This window comes from Pelobates fuscus, chromosome 3 (assembly GCF_036172605.1).
Source record: "Pelobates fuscus isolate aPelFus1 chromosome 3, aPelFus1.pri, whole genome shotgun sequence".
Lineage (NCBI taxonomy): Eukaryota > Metazoa > Chordata > Amphibia > Anura > Pelobatidae > Pelobates > Pelobates fuscus.
Window position 1 is genome coordinate 419,293,387 of NC_086319.1, and position 19,313 is coordinate 419,312,699.

Here is a 19,313-nt window from a genome sequence, read left to right on the forward strand (position 1 = left end):
AAAGTTCCGGTTGGCGCATGCGCAATAGCGCAGCTGGAACATTTAGAGGAATGCATCACCTCCTGGGCGTGCATTCCAACACAGAGCTAATGAAGTCATACCTGCGCCAAGGACCGCCTCCATGAAGACGCCGGAAACCTTCTCGGCATCAGAGAGCTTTAGAGTCTTCACTCCGTAACCGCCGAGGCTCAGCATACCACCCGGGCAGCTATCGGCCTGGATCCCCCAGACCATCAACCCGTGTGTCTCACCTCCCAACAGATGCCGGTCCATCCCTGACAGGGACAAGGAAGGAACTGGGGTAGGTTTGCCATGGTAGCCCTTTTAAGGCAAGGGGGAGGGATTTGCTCATATTAGTTGTCTTACAGGTGCTTGTCCCAGGGGGAAGGGCAAACCCAAAGCTACTGCCACCATATGACAGAAAAAATAAATTTTGTATTGTTGGACTTGTAAGAGTAAGCAAACGTTCCCAAACTCAATTAGATAAATGGGAAGAGCGCTCAGTCTAATCAGCACCTGTCTCACATCTTAAGAGGCCAATTGCTTCTCTCAATATTAGAGGGAGGATAACTCCAATGCAAAGCAAACACTTTCTTAAACACGTCATAGGCCAAAGTCAAGAACATAATCCAGAGTACATAACAGACTTGGGCATTTGAACCAACATGTTTTCATCAAAATCTTCCCTTCTCAGAAAAGCCTGTGATTGGACCAGTGGCCAGCTTGGAGCGCATGCGAAGGGAGTTGGTAGGAGGGACATACCAGTCAGTCTCACAATTTAGCTGTTGGAGCACTCTGATTGGTTGGCTTCAAAAGTCACTCCAACCACCAGTAGGACCATGTCAGTGATTTGAAGTGGTCATGGTGATAGGAGTTAGTATGTTCAGTGTTTCAGCTTTAAACAGTGCACATACCAAGTTATTTCCAATTATGAGTCAGGGTCAAGATGTGACTTAGGCAGCCAATAACTATTGTGGGCTGCCGAATGTAAATTCTGTGCATAAACTACATCTGCTGTCAATGTGCATGGCACGCTGACAACAGACATTGAAATCTTCCCCTAGCTTATCCCCCACCATTATTAGAGTGAAGGGGGTAGTAAGGCGTTTGTTTTTTTTATCGTGAAGTGGGGTCCAAACCCAATTATTTAGGGCTCCCACGGCTCCTTCATCCTCCTTAAAGCCAACACGATCCATTCCCTAACTCCTTTAATCTCCCTAAAGCCAGCACCACTCATTCCCTAACTCCTTTAACCTGCCCAAAGCCAGTACTACCCATTCCCTAACTCCTTTAATCTCCCCAAAGCCAGCACCACCCATTCCCTAACTCCTTTAACCTGCCCAAAGCCAGCACCACCCATTCTTTAACTCCTTTAACCTACCCATTCCCTAACTCCTTTAATCTCCCCAAAGCCAGCACCACCCATTCCCTAACTCCTTTAACCTGCCCAAAGCCAGCACCACCCATTCCCTAACTCCTTTAACCTGCCCAAAGCCAGCACCACCCATTCTTTAACTCCTTTAACCTGCCCAAACCAACCATTAACATTTCCCCAAAGCCAACATTTCCCAACTCCTCCAACCTCCCCTGAAGCCAACATTCTATCCTTTCTCCTATAACAGTGCTGCAGAATGAATTGGAGTGTTACAAATATAACACTTGTAACGCTCCAAAAAACAGTGTTAAAAAAAAACAAAAAAAACCATTTTGGATCATAGTAACACTTCCTATACTGCACTCCCAGAAAGAAACTGATAAAATGTACCTCTGTTCCAATGCCAAGCTCTCCATGGGCGGTATGGTGGTGGCAGTAGGGGAGCTGTGCCACCATTGGCTGCTGTTCACTTGCTGAGGGCAAATTTACATTAGTCACTCTTTTGCTCTGGGCTGGTTTATGACACCCCAATGTCGCTGCCGGATATGGTTATAAGGGGATAAACTTTGTACGCGCAGTGTTACAGACTCTAGGCACCATGACCTCTTCAAACCCCGTACGTGGTCATGGTGCCTAGTGAAACACATAGCCATTCCCCAGATACTGCAACTACTCTAAAACATCCTTGCTGCCTCTCCAAAGCACCATTAACAATCCCACATAGGGTTTAGATCAATAAAACACAAAACATGCTCTGGGAATCTGTTTATTGAAAAAGAAAAAAAAAAAAAAATCACAAATCTCAGGCATCCTGAAAAAATATAAAAGTAACCAGAGAATGGGATAGGGTCTGGGTATAACATTAGGTGGGATGGGGAGGGACATGTAACGACCATAAACAGCTAAAATAAAGACTTGCAGTTAAAAGAAATCTACATCATCGGGGGCATCAAGGTCTCGGTATTCAATAATGGAGCGGGGATCGCCTCGGATCATCCTGCAAGGAAAGTAAAGAAAACATGAGGGAAGAGATAACGGGAAACTATTCTTTCTAAAACAAAATAGGCAGCATGTACTCACCTGTTGCGTGGCTTTCCTGGGTACACACCTGCCTGACCTCTGAAAGCATCATAAGCACCACGGCCAGCACCGTATGGAGCAGGTGGAAACTGAGGACCTGCTGTAGGAAGAGACTGTTCTTGGTACCATGCAACATTTCACACAATCTACAAACAGTACTTCTGGAACCAACAATCTCATACTTACCACCATAGCCCAGGACAGGGGGTCGCGGCTGGCCATACTGTAAGAGTGCTTGATGTCCCTGATGGGGATAAAGAAGACTGGGCGCCAAAGCTACAAACAAAATAAATAAAAATTCGGTAAATAGGCAACTCTGTCTTGAGACTTATGGTGTTGACACAAGACAACATGAACTGTCAGAAGGACTCATGACCTTACCTTGAGCAGTGGTAGCCACTGGTGGCTGGACAGGTTTGACCTCTGGAAGTGCAGGCCTCTTGCTATCCATTAAGAAGTTATTGAAGAACACAACCTCCTTTTTAACTTCCTCTATCTTTTCAGCATGCTTGTTAAAGATGTGTTTGCGCACAAATTCAGGGCCCTGTCAAACAAGCAAAGAGTTACTCATACACATTCAGGTTTCTAAATCTTGACTTAAATGGATTCTATAGTGTTCTAAAAGCAGTCTGTATTTGTTATGGTTATGAGTGTTATCTGCCAACCATGGAGCTATAGTTCCAGCACATGCTGGCATCAGTATTTAAAACGTCCCGCCTGCAGCAGACTCCTTTGGGTCAGATCTTTGCACTGGCCAAACATGTTCATAGAGAAACAAATGAAATTGTATTTTTTTTTTTTTTTTTTAAACACGTTGCCTTGCTCAGTAGTAATGTCCTGACCTTGAATTTCTTTCCACTCAGAGGACAAAGCCACTTCTCCTTGCCCAACTCCTGCGTGTTTGCCATTACAAACTTCTCCACTTCCTGTTCAGGGTCTTTCTTGCCCATTTTGACTGCTTCTTCCTCAGAGAGGGTCTCACGAATTGCAAACAGTGATGCCAGCTTCTCCTCCATGTTCTTCTGCCACTCAGTCACTGAGGAAAAAAAAACAAAAAACAGCAAACTGTAAATAAAAGACAGTAAGAACAAATTCTTGGTTCCTCCATATTACTATCCCAAGTTTCCACATGAAAAGGAAGACCGTAAACCAATTACCTTCTCCATGTGACACGCGGTTGGGAGGCACCGGCCCTCGTACATGCATAATTCCACAGCGTGTGGGCATTTCATCCTCATTGGGATATTCACAGGTGTTATAATAGTCCACAGAGTGCACGATGCGGAGGTAAAGTAAGAGTTTATCCAGGACCTGGGAGGTACAATACAGATCAATAGGGCATGATGTTACAGCTGAGGAGAGCTCAGAGACCAGCACATATAACCTCTCACGCTACGCCATGTATACGCCGCACAGACGTTTACACAAACCTTGACAAGTTTCTCATCTCTTTCAACAACAATCTCTGTGGGGTTTCCTTCTTTTGGGGCTTCAGATTCAGGAGTCCTTCCAGTTCCCCATAAAAGCTCTTCCTCTTCAGCGTTGACCTCATCGATAAGGTAATCGGTGATGTTTTTTAGAATGGGATTCTGCCCATCAGCCTATTGTGGGGGAAGAAAAGAACAAACCTGCTTAACAAAAGGCAAGAGTAAACTTCCAAAATCACTAAAGGCTGACATTTTTCCTACCTCTCCTCCTTCCTGGGATGCACTCCAGACCTGCCCCCTCTCATCCAGGACATGAATGAGCTTTGCAGCCAGTTTGATGTCATTGCGCTGTACAGGTCGGTGCTGAGACAGACCACTAATGTTGCGAACACGCCATGAGAGTTCCCTATTTACTCCAGGACTCAACTCACACTCACGAAGCTGCAAAAGAGAAAACCAAGTTAAAGACCAGAGGGAGGAGGAAAAACAAAACAAAAGATAAGAAAAAAAATTATTTATACCCGAATATTCTGAAGGTTCCAACAGATCTCCTTAATATTAACAGTTCGATCAAATGTCACCCAACACCGACGGAGAAACCTGCAAAAAACATTTTTTTCAAGTGTTTGATCAAACCATTCATTTGGGCCTGCATAGTTAAAATAATTTGTGTCCATTAGCAGTGTCTCGACATACGTAAAAATGGCTGCACATTAGGGAACCGATTTTTTTACATTTTGGAAATAGTGCAGGATTTCAACAGAAATTTACTCTTGTAAATTAACCTGGTTACGCCCCTCTGGCTTTTCAAGCAGGCAACAGGTTTTGTTGGCTTATTTGCACTGAACTCAAGAGGCAGCTTTTGCCCAGAACACCTGCCTTGCAAAGACGTCTCATTGAGGAAGTTTGTGATTGGACAGCCACATACAGGCTGGGCAGGGTTAGAAGGGGAGGGCTTGTAAAGGCAGCAGACAAGATCTGCAGTTTTTAGATATAATGAAAAAGGCATAATTAAATGCATGCAAGTTCTTGTTTGGAGTATATCTACTAAACAGTGATTTTTTTTATTTGAGCAGTGGAGTGTCCCTTTAAGCATTGGCCAAACAATTGACAGACAAGTGAAAAGGCGCCCAGAAAGTGAAATTAAATTCTGATGACTGCAAAAACTAGAAAAAAGAAAGAGGGAATGGGGGGAAACCTCCCAGTATCAGTGAGGGATTCAAGGTAGGGAGACTAGATGTAGCAAATAGGAAGAGCCTGAGCAAGAAACAAAAGTTCACTCCACACTTTAAATATATCGTAAATGATACCGGCTAAATAGTAGGTAGGTGGGAAAGTAAATTCGGGTAGATTGACTGGTAGGTATGGATACAGAAATAAGAACGTAAAATTCTCTCCAGAAAATGGATCATACCCGAGAGGCTGTTCCAAAGGAATCTCACTCCCACAACCCTTATCCCACAGAGGGTTCAAGCCAAAAAAGACCCTAATCTACAAGGATTAACAGTTAAAAATCTAGGCGAACCACAGGAGCAGGACGAAAAGCCTCTAAAGCTAAGCACTGTAACAACCTGCTACCAATAGCAATGCTGCAGCGGGCACTGTACAGACTGTGAAGGGAGCGGCATTTGCCTTGCTGTTATCTACCTTCTGTGGATATCGCCTCCTTGCTCCATGAGCACAACTGTACAGGAACCAAAGAAAGACCGTACGTGGAAACGGAACAGATAGAATTTGTCGGCTTATCCAGGCTGGGTGCAGATATTAGCTATACGCCATGCTATTCTGATTGGCAGTCAGGTTTTCCTTTCAGGAAAAGGGTTGCCACTATTACATTACTTCCTGGGAGTTGTGTTATCCACTTTATGAGATTTGAATGCACTCTCCGCAGCCAATGCGAAGCAATCTGATAGAATATTTTCTCCAGGAAAAGGGTTGTGTTTCATCACCATTCCATTGTGTTATTATTGGACACGTCACTTTCACTCTGTTACATATAGATTTATTTTTGGATATTTCTAATTGATTGCATGGGACCATTAATATAATTAATCTAAATTAGATAAGAGTATTATTTATCCTTTATTCATGTTCTCTTATTCACTGGAAGCTTGAGAAGTAATCTCCATATTAATATTTTAAGTGCTCCCCTACTGTTTATTGGTTGTTATTGGCCAAACATTAGTGAAGCAGAGGAAAGGAATGAATGCGAGATCAGCCAGGGAGACTACCTAATGGAGAAGCGGGGATTTTACTCCGCTTCAATAAACAAGGCTAACTCACAGAAAGCAAACTGATCCTAGTATCCACGAAATGTGACTTGGGGTATCAACCCCTTTACCAGAGTGTGCAGTAATGGCTTACCCTAGTAACAAAGATGTTTCTGTACTACATGTCCCATAATGCCTCAAACATCCTGGACACAGAGGTTAGCAGTGACTGCCATAACACACTGTATGATCTGTTCCTAAAATGTACACTAGGTGGTCCCTCTGTACAGTACTTTCATTCTGATTTTAACAGGTTATGGAGCAGCAGAACCAGGCTCTTACTGCACCTTCTCATCTCTAGAGCAGATTTATTTTTAAAAGTCACAACTATTTAATTTTCTCACCTCCTCTCAGGCTGGGGATCGGAAAGTGCCACCCTTAGGAATCCGGGATATCTCTTGCAAAGCTGATAAAAAAAAAAAAAAAAAACCTGTGTGAGATACAGAGGAAGCTGGAATGGCACACACAGCAGGTTTTAACTGCTGGAATGGTTGGGAATAAAAAACACCGGACAAATGGTCCAGACATGGAAGGAAGGATGAGAGGAGAGTGAAATGTCACAGTAAAATGAAACAGACGCATCTTCCCATTGTAGCAGCAGTAAAAACCTATTCAAAGTGACGGTGATGGCTATGAGAGGAGGTATCTTACCGAGGTGATCTCTGCCTTGGAGATGTTTGGGGCAATGCTTCGCATAAAGAGAGACAACGTTTTATGCAGCGGCCTCGGTTTTACAGTGTCCTCTTTTGGCTTCTCTTTAGGTTTCTCAGCATCTTCGTCCTTTATTGGGGTACCTTCCTCTATAAAAAAGAAAAGCAGAAATAATTCAGCAAACATCCTTAAACTATAGAGCATTAAGTTGTTTTTCTAGCACTATAAGCTCCCTATGGCGGCTCCCCTTCTTACACTTAAATCGCCTCCACATCTCCTGATACCAGCTGGCGGGTGGGGGGGGGGGGGGGACGACACTTAATGTAAATGCACGGCAATGGCAGCGCTTGTATTAGGATTTCTTCATGGGAAACAGTTGTATCATGCTTTCAAATTGTGTTTTGGGTGATGCGGGATGTCCTCATGCAAAGCGTAAAGACGTCCTGCATCACTTAGGCGACCAAAGTCATCTTAGCACCCGGAAGGCCCTCTAGTGGGACTTCCACTCGAGTTGGAATTAACCCCCAAAGGTAGTTATTGCAGTTTAACAAATTAAGGGACCTGGGTGCCTAAAGTGTCTCTTTAAAGCATAAGTGAAAAATACAGCAGGTACACACAGGGCGAGAGTCACACGGTGTATTACATATATTGAAATATTCCCAGGGATTGTTTTTAACAATGAACTGACTTACGCTTTCCATTTTGAGCAGGAGTTTCTGGCTTGGGACTTGCACTCTCGGATCCTGATTCGGAATCGCTGCCATCATCACTATCTCCACTTCGTTTTCGCTTCCTTTTACTTGGCTAAAATAAATAACCAAATCATATACATCATCATCTGGTCACATAATTGTATCATAATGTATAACCGTAACATCTCTTGTACGAGGGACACAAAGTAAACCCAGGATAATAATGCACCATTGATCCATGTCATCACAGAGGCTACATCTAACCAGGCCTACTAGAAGACACTAGGATCCCTGGGCAGCACACACTGATATAGAAAGTCACAATTGTGACGGTTTGACAAACCTTCCTGGTTTCTCCTTCAGGCTCCTCCTTTTCTACTTTTCGCTCTTCCTCCTCCTCTTCGGGTTTTGGTGGTTTCTCCTCGGCTCCCTCCTTCTCCTCTTTTTCAGCCTGTAACATATAATGAGGGATCCAAATAACTGGTGTTATATGTCTTTCTTGTCTGCACCATAACGGACACTAATTCCTACACTTACAAATGGATTAGCACTATGCCCCAATCCCTGCCCTAATCACCTTGGGGAGCACTTCCTTCTCATCGGTTGCTTTTTTCTCCACTTCTAAGTGTCGCGCTGCCTCCTTCTTTGCAGCCTCTCTCTTTGCCTGCTCTTCCTCCTCATCCAAGATCTTCAGGTCAATTTCGTTACCCCCCTCCATTTTTATAACAGCTGTGGAAAGATAGTGGACATTGGGTGAGGAAATTCACATTCCACCAGGATACGGACTGTGTATGTTGATCTAAGTTTTGAACCATTAGTAGCTCATACCTGCATCTAGCACCTTGATGATGGCAGGTGCCTTGTCCATATCTAGCTGGATATCATCCAACCAGCTATTCTCCATAAGGTACATGAATGCGTCAAATCTGTTGCGGAGTGCAGCCTGACACTCCTGCTTATGACGTCCCACCTCATCAGGATGGTATTTAGAGCGAAACCTGGAATACAGCAGGAGGGATAAAAACCAGGCAGAAGAAAAGACAATGAGATCGTAGGAGGAGAATAATCTCATAAACCGACTTATTAAAACTAGGGAATAATTCCAAACACCTCACTTAGTCTCCAGCCAGTCTGGCCTATTCAAACACCCAGAGCCCAATACATTGCTGTCCCTATTCTTAAACTGTGCTCGCCATTAACTCCTTCTAAGCCAGATCCCTGTTATAAAGCTGCAGGTACAACAAGGGCATTTAACAGAAAGGCAGCTCAAACGTTCACCTGTTTATAATGTAAACATCCCATCCAGACAGCCTCCAAGTGATATCTAGCAGGACCAGGTGTTAAAATCCATAAAAAGCCAAGTTAGCCCCCCCCCCCGATGGTGCACTTGCAGGGGCCATGGCTAGTTGATAAGGTAATGAGCATTATATGTTGGCTACAATATCTTTTCAGATAGCCGTTTTTGCTGTAGTTTAATAGAAGGGATGTTTTAATCAACATTGAGATCTTGCCATAGCAGACAGGACACCATAGAGAAGAATCAAGGTGGTATGAGGCGCCATTAAGACTGCATGTCCCTCTCTCTCTATGGTGCTGGCTGAATGAATAAACCTGGGATTTAAACCTGCAAAACGGCTCCAATGATCTATTAATATCCCCCACACCCAGTTATTCGTTCATACCAATCACAGCATTTACACAGGCCACCTGTGAAATTAACGGTCACCTCAATAAAAATAAAATGTTTTTATATAATAATACTTTCATTAATTATGGAAAGTAAATTTATGTTATTTAATGAAGTATATCTCTGTGTAAGGGTTGAAGCAGGGAAGACCACCGAGACGGTGTTTTACACGGTACAACCCAGGGTGTATGTATATAGCTGAGGGATTCTGTCATGTACTATTGGTAGGGATGAAATGCTCATTTTTTTTTTACATATATTTAATTTAAAAACAAAAGTTTCTTTACAAAACTTGATGAAATGATTATTATATTGAAATATTTTTGAGGTGACCGTTGTCCTTTATCTGTTAAAAAGGAACACTACTATGAAGCCAATACATCTTGCACACACAAAGTAAATTGGTTTTGCAAGATGTATAATAATATTTCCTGATTATGTGGCTTGTTCCCTTTCAGCTATTGCACTACAAAAACTACAATTTTGATCTCTTCTGCTGAGATTGTTTATACAGAAGTCAGCAAGCAGGAAAGAGACAAACAACTCAAAACCGTAAACAAACTACTAATCTGAGATTAATTACAAACTACTAATACAAGCACAGCTTAAGCAATAGTCACAGTAGTTTTTCCCATTTAAGACCCGTTTTAAAAATGGGCGCTAATAGTCATAACCTCAACCACAAGTAGGTCAGTCACTTAACCCACCCCCACCCTCCAGATACAATCCCACTCTCCACCCTCCACAGTGCCATAGCTCGCATATTGTCATCCCAAATGTTACCTGGTCCGCACCGAGCAGTAGACTTGGAACAATACATTTATAGTTTCACCAAATTCCACCGGGCTATGGTTTTGTTTTTATTTTGGGGTGATGTGTTTTTTAACCAGTATGGTTCTTCCCCATCGCGCACTAACTAGCTGAGCCCTAAAACATTGGGAAACTAATGAAAATAACAAAAGTCCTCACTAACTAGAACCGGAAAAAACGCGACCACGAAACAAAATGAAAATAAAAATGTAAAAATGGCAGCAGGAGGTGGATTCCTGAACCTTGAGAGGCTTTGGAGAAGGAGAAAAGTGTGTTTTTGGTTAACAAGGAAAAAAAAATATTAAACACAAAACAAAACACATTGAACATAAATCAATTAAGAGATAAAGCGGGAGGATGAGAAGAAGGGGAATCAAGAAAAATGCTAGCTATGAAGGATATGGAGAGAAAGGATAGCAGGCCCAGAGTTTTAAAGAATGGGGAGGAAGCGTGATTAGAGTGGAAGAGAGATCCGTACCACTCCTCGTCCTTATGAGCAAGAAAGAATTCCTGCATCTGCTGGCGTCTGAACTCCATCTTGTAATCGTTATAGCGCCGCACTGCCTCAGTCTCATCCACCGTGTCTTCAAGGGACAGCAGAAACTCTTTAAAGGTCTTCATCACAGGAGCCGGAGTCCCAAGGTCCACCTCGTGGAGGTTTCCCAATCTAAAGGAGAAATCAACTAGTGATTCAACAGCTTCCAGCAAGCGGTCAGTTTAATGAGTCCATTGTTGGAGATGGCAACCATATAATGTGTGTATTACAAGCAAGTCAGAAACAGAAACTCAACCATTGGAAATAACATTTAATTTAAAACTAGAGTCAATGTGTGTTTGGGTTTTACCTGGCCTGGATAGGAATCCCATGATGCTGCATGATGTGCATTTCTGGATGTGCCCACGGTTGAGGGGGACCATAACTTGGCCCACCAGCTGTGCCAGAGTACGGCATTTCGTAACCACTGTGATAGGGGTCACTCCCGTGATCATCCCTACAATATTATAATTTAAAAAATAAAGGTAAATATCACCACTGGTATCAAACTTTCACCCGCTCAAAAGCCATCCTTATCTCACTCACCGTATGCACTCCATATCTTCCCCCCTATAAACTCACCAATCCCTCCGCATGCGTTTTTGTGGTGGGCTAAGTTCATGCCGTGGAGGGGAAAACCTCTCTCTTCGACTCCGATCATAGTCCCTGTATTCCCCACGACTCCGCCTCTCACGCCCACGATCCCATTCTCTGAAGGAGAAATAAGAAGCTATGTCAGACGTTTTAAAATTGAACAGGGAATTTCAAGACATAATACCAAGGCCAGATCATACTTGAATAACCCCATTCTGCTCAATGGCAATAGTACAAGATTGTAAAAATATAGGTTAACAGATGTGACCAATTCTCTAAGAATGCTAACCACAACTTGGCAATTTTAGTTGAATTTAGCAATTTGGTTTCAATTCATTGACTAGCGTCTTCAAATAGCTGCAGATGGATTAATAAAAAACAGTTGTGCTGAATCAATAGACGATCAAGCTGTGTGTCCCATGTTCTAAGCTGAGGAGCACTGGCACAGTATCTACACATTATATAAACCACATTGTGCATACAAGTGCTCCCCGACTTGCTGAAGGGGGCCCTGGCTGACAAACCTTAGCTCTTGCATTCCAAACGGGCGGATCTGCTATTACAGCAATCTCTGTCTGGGTTATTTATTGAAGTAAATTTCAAATTCAAGGTTCAAATAGCCCAAACTGGAAACATTCTCTAAGTCAGCTTTGCTTCCAGTTCAGCTACTTTGGCCTTAAGTTTGAAATTTACTTTAAATTAACTTAGAATGTTCACATTTGTGACCAACCCTGTGTGAAACAGGCTTGCGTTTTATAAATACACAAACACCCACCAGGAGTGGGAACAATGTACATTCCTATATTCCAAACATTAAAACATGCATGTATAAATGTTTCAGAGTTCCTCTATATGAATAATATAAAATTGGCAGCTCCTGCAGCCAACGCATTTTGCAGACAGTAACCTAAAACCAACACGTGTATTAAAGGGACACTAAGCTGTATTCATTCTCATGTCATGTCACATAGCCACTAGTGTCTACCAAGAGATTATTGAAAGTCTCATGGTTTCTGAATTTAATGCTTCTCTGGAAGAGACAGATTACAGAACAGCGCACACATACACTCTTAGAAATTGGACAAGGCTAGTTATAGTTACTGTAACGGATCACCTGGCACCCCGACTGGGTACCTCCGCCAAAGGATCGCTTCCTAGCTGGACCAGGGGACAAACCGCAGCACTTCTTGCCCTCAGTCGCCGTAGCTTGACTGGGACCCTGGAACCGCCACCTCCCTCCTGGAGCCGAAGGGGAAAATACCGCGATTCATACCGCGCCTTGCAGTTTCATGCGGTTGGCATCTACCCGTTGCTGGTTGGGCACAAAGGCTTCCCGGGGGAGGACTACAATGGCCCTGGTCTGCTATGGGAGGAGTTTGATAATGGTATGGCATTCGGAGACCCGGATAGTTCCTGCTTCTGGTACATTCGAGATGAGCGGGAAGACAGCTTGGGCGATAGCGGAAATGCAACCAGATCTAACTTTACTGGCTAACCTGGAGTGGGAGCTCGAGCAGGACTATGCTCGCCTATTTAACTGAGTAACACCACCTGTCTCTGACATGATTGGGCTTATGGACTGTATGCCACCGGGAGCATTGAGTTTCGTCCCTCCTCCCCAGCAACTCAGCAACTGGTCTCTTGCCCCAGCGACAGTGTGTGTTACAGGGAGGGGAGACAACCGGTCTAACTCCCCAGCGTCAGCATGCAACTCAGGGAGAGGAGAGTGTCATCCTCCATCTCCAGCAGCCATGTGTGTTATTGGGTGTGGAGACGGTAGGTCTCTCTCCCCAGCGGCAGAGTTACAGGGAGTAGAGACAGTCGGGCACGCTCCCCATAATCCGAGTGTGTTACAGGGACTAGAGACGACCGTTCTCAATCCCCAGCGGCAGAGTACATAACAGGGAGAGAGGTGTGTCATCCTTCCTCTCTAGCGGCAGTGTGTTATTGGGAGAAGGGACAGCCGGTCTCTCTCTCTCCAGCGGCAGAGTGAGTTACAGGGAGTGGAGACAACCGGTCTCACTCCCCAGCGGCAATGTGCATCACAGGGAGAGAAGTGTATCCTCCTTCCTCCCCAGCGGCAGCATGTGTTATTGGGAGAGGAGACTGTCGTTCTCTCTCCCCAGCGGCAGTGTGTGTTACAGGGAGTGGAGATGGTCGGACTCATTCCTCAGCGCTGGGGCTGTCGCCCAGAGACAGGCCCCCTAGCATGGTTGGTGCAGATGGGACCGAGATCTCTGCACTACAGGGATGCTGGGCAGCCTACTCAGATCCCCAACTGCAGGAGAGGGAACTACGTCCTCTACTGACCTCCTCCCAGCAGAAAAGCTGGCATCTGGGCAGAGTGCAGCTGGCCTCTGTCCTACCCCTTTGTTCTGGGGCCTGATGACACACCAACCAACCCCGCTGAACCACTGGCTACGGGGCAGAGCGCAGCTGGCCTCTACCCACCAGGCACGGAGGAGGGAGACTGCACCCACCATCCCCAGCAAGAAATTTGTCCAACCAAGGGGGAGGGCATCCAGGTCGTTAACATGCAGGACACTGGATCTACAAATGGGCACTGGTGGCAGGAGGCCATCTGGAAAACTACGCCTTATGGGAAAGTCCACCAGACTATCAGAGCCCCAGACCGATTGGAGGTCTGGGGTCTGGATAGTCTCCCCGGGAGATGGGAGATGTGTAACAAACTCCCCTTTTCAAGTGAGTTTGCCACAAGTTCTTGGAGGGGACTACTTTGCCAGCCTTTTACCCTGTGACTATGGCCCCTGCAACAGAATTGGTTAATATACTTTAAAAACGCTCTGTTCGTGCAATTGGGACTATATGGTTCGTTTACCAAACAACTGCACGAACAGAGACCACCCTGGAGCTTGTTAACACCTATTAACAACTTGGAACGTTTCTCACCGCAGTGTTCTAATTGTACGTCTGGGTGGCCGCGATTCCTATGAACAACCACGAGGTGTCGGCTATCTTGTTTGCATGAATGCAGGCAGTGGTGTTTGGGCATGAATCTCATGGAACTGAAATCGGATACAGAAACTCCCAAACACCGCTGAACTTCCATCATCGCCTGCATTAATTTCTATTCAGCTTAGAAGGGCACTGTTCAGTGAGATAATTCATCTGGATGAAGGATACAAGCTCCAGGGTAAGACTATTGACCCTGTTCGATAGTTCGTTTACAAACTACCGAAATCTCGAACCGTTTTGCATGAAATCATGCGTGCGGTCAAGAGACTTCCAGGAATTTCCTGAACCTCTGCTCTGATCTGGGTGATTTTTGGATATGTTGTTTCAGGGGGATGTAATATTTATGGGGATATTTTATGTTTTGGGGTGTTTACTGTACTTTGGGGAAAACGTGTGTTTTTCTGCCTGTGGATAATTAGGTTATTGTATTATCTACCTTAATTGTATCACAGGCAGAGGGGAGGGATTGTGTAATGTATGTGGGAGTGCCGTTCATTGTTACACTGTTTTTATTGGCGAGCATGTTTTGTGTCCTGTGCCCCACAAGGTTCACCTGGGCGTCAACCGGGAAAATTGTATAAAAGGCCAGTGTGTCCCATTAAACTAGAAATTCCTGCTTACACTCCAAAACGGTGTGTTGTCCAGTTATTGGAGGGAAAGAAGATTTGCTGTTCCAGCTTGCAGGGGATTCAACGGGGAAAGTCCTTGTAAGGACTAGAGCTAATTCCCCATTCGGTTCCAGAGGTCCCAGGACTGAGTGTCGTCTAGTGCCTGGAGGTGTCAGCTATTTTCCCCTTCGGCTCCAGGAGGGAGATGGCGGTTCCAGGGCCCCAGTCAAGCTACGGCGACTGAGGGCAAGAAGTGCTGCGGTTTGTCCCCTGGTCCAGCTAGGAAGCGGTCATTAATCAGTATTTTGCATATATTTTGGTCTTTACAGCCACACCGCTACTGAAAAATGTATGTTCCTGGTCTGTCTGTCATTCTCTCCTTTTCTAAATCCTTGGGAGATGCTGGGCTAGACATCTGCAAAAATGTATTTAAGCCATAATTCCATATAAAATATAGATGAAACAGAAACCTTAAAGGCGTTGGTGACATGGTAGACCCTCCAAGGACACCTTCCACGCCTGCCCTGAGAGTCTGCACAGCATTTATAGGCACCAAATGTGAATTGCGCCACATTTTCCAAGTTAAGAATTGCTAACACACAGTAGCACATTCTGAACCTTGGTGGAACGCAAGGCTTGCATCGATATTGGCGAACCACCAGGAAATGTCTCTTGGTATAACATGCTGCTGGATTATTTGCTCTATAACCTTCTTCGGAGCCGGGCTCTCAGATCATCACCCAGAGAGCCATCAGCCAGGTCCCCCAAGCTGCAAGCCGTGCGCCTAACCAGACTTGGAGCTAACAGTAAGATGTCTGTCCCGAATGGGACAAGAATGAAAACGGAGGTTCCTGGGCTTGTAGCAGGTAAAGGGGAAAGAGGAGGGACGGTTTGCCCCTAAGAATATATACAATCCACTGTTACTGCCACTATATGTTGAAAAAAATAAAATGATATATATATGTTAAGAGAGTGACCTTTTAGGCATTGCAGCCCTCCTTTCTCTCATACTAAATTCTGATTAAATTGGAAATTAAAGAAAAAGCAGGTTTTAGATTTATGAAAAGCTCAAGTTTTTAGGCTACTGCTGCTAATCCTCAAGGCAGCGTATCTGCATGGATTTATGGGATATGTAGTATGCATAAAAATGCCAGAACAAGGGAGAGAACAGTAGTTAACGCCTGCATGACCGGCATGTCCATATGCTTGAATAGACTTTGCAAGTACTCTGCTCTCACCTGTCACTCCAATCGTCCCTTCTCCTTTCTTCCCTCTCACGTGATCGGTCGTAATCACTTCTCTCCCTCCTGAACTTGTCACGTCGCCTCCTATCGTACTCATCATCACTGTCAGCCATCTTGTACAGACAATATCACGCTGCATGAGAGATAAAACATCAGTTTCCTCATTTACTACAAGAGTTGGTATTCAGAGTTTTATTGTTTGAGCAATCCCTGCTAATTGTTTGCATTTTATCGCCTGTTCAGACACAGCAGACATGTTTCCCCTAGTGACGCACAGCTTATCGCAATTTTACAATATATGTCCCGAGACATGGCCTCCCATCTGTGCCGTATATGTTATATATATATATATATATCACATGTACAACCGTTTCTCCACAATGTCACTGTCCTGCACACATCTTCAGACTGCTCTACCTGGTTTGCCGTCAGTAGGCTACCTGATCCCTATTTCTTGGGCTGAAAGCGCATGTTGCATCTATTAGTTAAAGGACCACTCTAGTGCCAGGAAAACATACTCGTTTTCCTGGCACTAGAGTACCCTGAGGGTGCCCCCACCCTCAGGGACCCCCTCCCGCCGGGCTCTGGAGAGAGGAAGGGGTTAAACTTACCTCTTTTTCCAGCGCCGGGCGGGGAGCTTTCCTCCTCCTCTCCATCTTGATCGCGACGTCATCGGCTGAATGCGCATGCGCGGCAGGAGCCGCGCTCGCATTCAGCCGGTCGCATAGGAAAGCATTTACAATGCTTTCCTATGGACGCTTGCGTGCTCTCACTGTGATTTTCACAGTGAGAAGCACGCAAGCGCCTCTAGCGGCTGTCAATGAGACAGCCACTAGAGGATTTGGAGGCTGGATTAACCCTCATTATAAACATAGCAGTTTCTCTGAAACTGCTATGTTTATAAAAAAAAGGGTTAATCCTAGAGGTACCTGGCACCCAGACCACTTCATTAAGCTGAAGTGGTCTGGGTGCCTAGAGTGGTCCTTTAATGCGCTGTGTTCCCTGTACTATACAGACCTAATATATATTCTATTGCTGCTTAACATCATACACCCAGTGCCTTCTGTGATCATCTTGACGCCAGGTAACTACCTCCACGTTATCACCCCCCAGTAACTACCTCCACGTTATCGACCCCCCCCCGGTAACTACCTCCACGTTATCACCCCCCGGTAACTACCTCCACGTTATCACCCCCCCCCCGGTAACTACCTCCACGTTATCACCCCCCCCCGGTAACTACCTCCACGTTATCACCCCCCCCCCGGTAACTACCTCCACGTTATCACCCCCCCCCGGTAACTACCTCCACGTTATCACCCCCCCCCCGGTAACTACCTCCACGTTATCACCCCCCCCCCGGTAACTACCTCCACGTTATCACCCCCCCCGGTAACTACCTCCACGTTATCACCCCCCCCCCGGTAACTACCTCCACGTTATCACCCCCCCCCCGGTAACTACCTCCACGTTATCACCCCCCCCCCGGTAACTACCTCCACGTTATCACCCCCCCCCCGGTAACTACCTCCACGTTATCACCCCCCCCCCGGTAACTACCTCCACGTTATCACCCCCCCCGGTAACTACCTCCACGTTATCACCCCCCCCCCGGTAACTACCTCCACGTTATCACCCCCCCCCCGGTAACTACCTCCACGTTATCACCCCCCCCCCCGGTAACTACCTCCACGTTATCACCCCCCCCCCCGGTAACTACCTCCACGTTATCACCCCCCCCCCCGGTAACTACCTCCACGTTATCACCCCCCCCCCCGGTAACTACCTCCACGTTATCACCCCCCCCCGGTAACTACCTCCACGTTATCACCCCCCCTGTAACTACCTCCACGTTATCACCCCCCCTGTAACCACGTTATCACCCCCCCCTGTAACCACGTTATCACCCCCCCCGTAACCACGTTATCACCCCCCCCTGTAACCACGTTATCACCCCCCCCTGTAACCACGTTATCACCCCCCCCTGTAACCACGTTATCACCCCCCCCTGTAACCACGTTATCACCCCCCCTGTAACCACGTTATCACCCCCCCTGTAACCACGTTATCACCCCCCCTGTAACCACGTTATCACCCCCCCCTGTAACCACGTTATCACCCCCCCTGTAACCACGTTATCACCCCCCCCTGTAACCACGTTATCACCCCCCCCTGTAACCACGTTATCACCCCCCCCTGTAACCACGTTATCACCCCCCCCGTAACCACGTTATCACCCCCCCGTAACCACGTTATCACCCCCCCCTGTAACCACGTTATCACCCCCCCGTAACCACGTTATCACCCCCCCCGTAACCACGTTATCACCCCCCCGTAACCACGTTATCACCCCCCCGTAACCACGTTATCACCCCCCCCCTGTAACCACGTTATCACCACCCCCCCTGTAACCACGTTATCACCACCCCCCCTGTAACCACGTTATCACCACCCCCCCTGTAACCACGTTATCACCACCCCCCCTGTAACCACGTTATCACCACCCCCCCTGTAACCACGTTATCACCCCCCCCCAGGTAACTACCTCCACGTTATCACCCCCCTGTAATTACCTCCACGTTATCACCCCCCCCCCCCCGGTAACTACCTCCACGTTATCACCCCCCCCCCCCCGGTAACTACCTCCACGTTATCACCCCCCCCCCCCCGGTAACTACCTCCACGTTATCACCCCCCCCCCGGTAACTGCCTCCACGTTATCACCCCCCTCCGGTAAGTAGCTCGGGTGACACTTACCTCGCTCCCTGCAGCCCTACTACAGACAAGGAGCGCGAGAATGCGGGTAGAAAAAACGTCACTTCCTGTCTGTAGAGGAAGCCGCTAGTTAGACCGGAAGCGGAAACACTGGCGGTTTTTCGCCATCTTGGAAAAGGGCAAAGTAGGAGAACAGCTGAGTGATAGATGGGTTAATAATGTGTGTTTTCCTTCATTCAGTACCGCTGTGGGAAATAAACTGATATGGTGTCATAGCAATAAAATAAAATATAAAATCTATCAAATCCCACCTCTGCCATCATCCACTGCCAGAAACAAACATGGCGGCTCCCCCCCCCCCCCCCCCCACACTGCAGACCCATAATGCCCTTTACCTTACTGAATAATATGATTTATATTGGAAGATTGTGACATCTTTTAATAACTTTTATAAATTAACCATGGTACGCCGCCGCTTGGATCTTGGACCTTTTGGATCACTATTACGTATGTTCTTGAAATGAAGAACATACATAATAGTGATCCAAAAGGTATACCATTTATGGGCATCCAGAAAGTAGTCACAGACTGGAGAGGTGATGATTTGGTGAGGAAAATGGGTAAGGCTGAGATTAAATGGATTTTTCAA

General features: G+C 46.0%; 1 protein-coding gene across 1 annotated transcript; it reads right to left on the reverse strand.

Annotated features, from left to right (window-relative positions):
* Positions 1 to 2,127: 2,127 nt before the first annotated feature.
* SRRT (serrate, RNA effector molecule) lies at positions 2,128 to 18,784 on the reverse strand. Its single transcript, XM_063449778.1, has 20 exons — positions 18,707 to 18,784; positions 15,944 to 16,082; positions 11,110 to 11,238; positions 10,838 to 10,984; positions 10,471 to 10,659; positions 8,324 to 8,493; positions 8,073 to 8,224; positions 7,839 to 7,946; positions 7,496 to 7,607; positions 6,804 to 6,952; positions 6,497 to 6,558; positions 4,404 to 4,482; positions 4,144 to 4,323; positions 3,886 to 4,056; positions 3,613 to 3,766; positions 3,298 to 3,491; positions 2,837 to 2,999; positions 2,642 to 2,731; positions 2,456 to 2,555; positions 2,128 to 2,372 (listed from the first exon to the last, which is right to left on the reverse strand). Exons 2-20 carry the CDS (start codon positions 16,060 to 16,062, stop codon positions 2,297 to 2,299), a joined length of 2,544 nt encoding a protein of 847 aa, XP_063305848.1. The 5' UTR covers positions 16,063 to 16,082; positions 18,707 to 18,784; the 3' UTR covers positions 2,128 to 2,296.
* Positions 18,785 to 19,313: the final 529 nt, after the last annotated feature.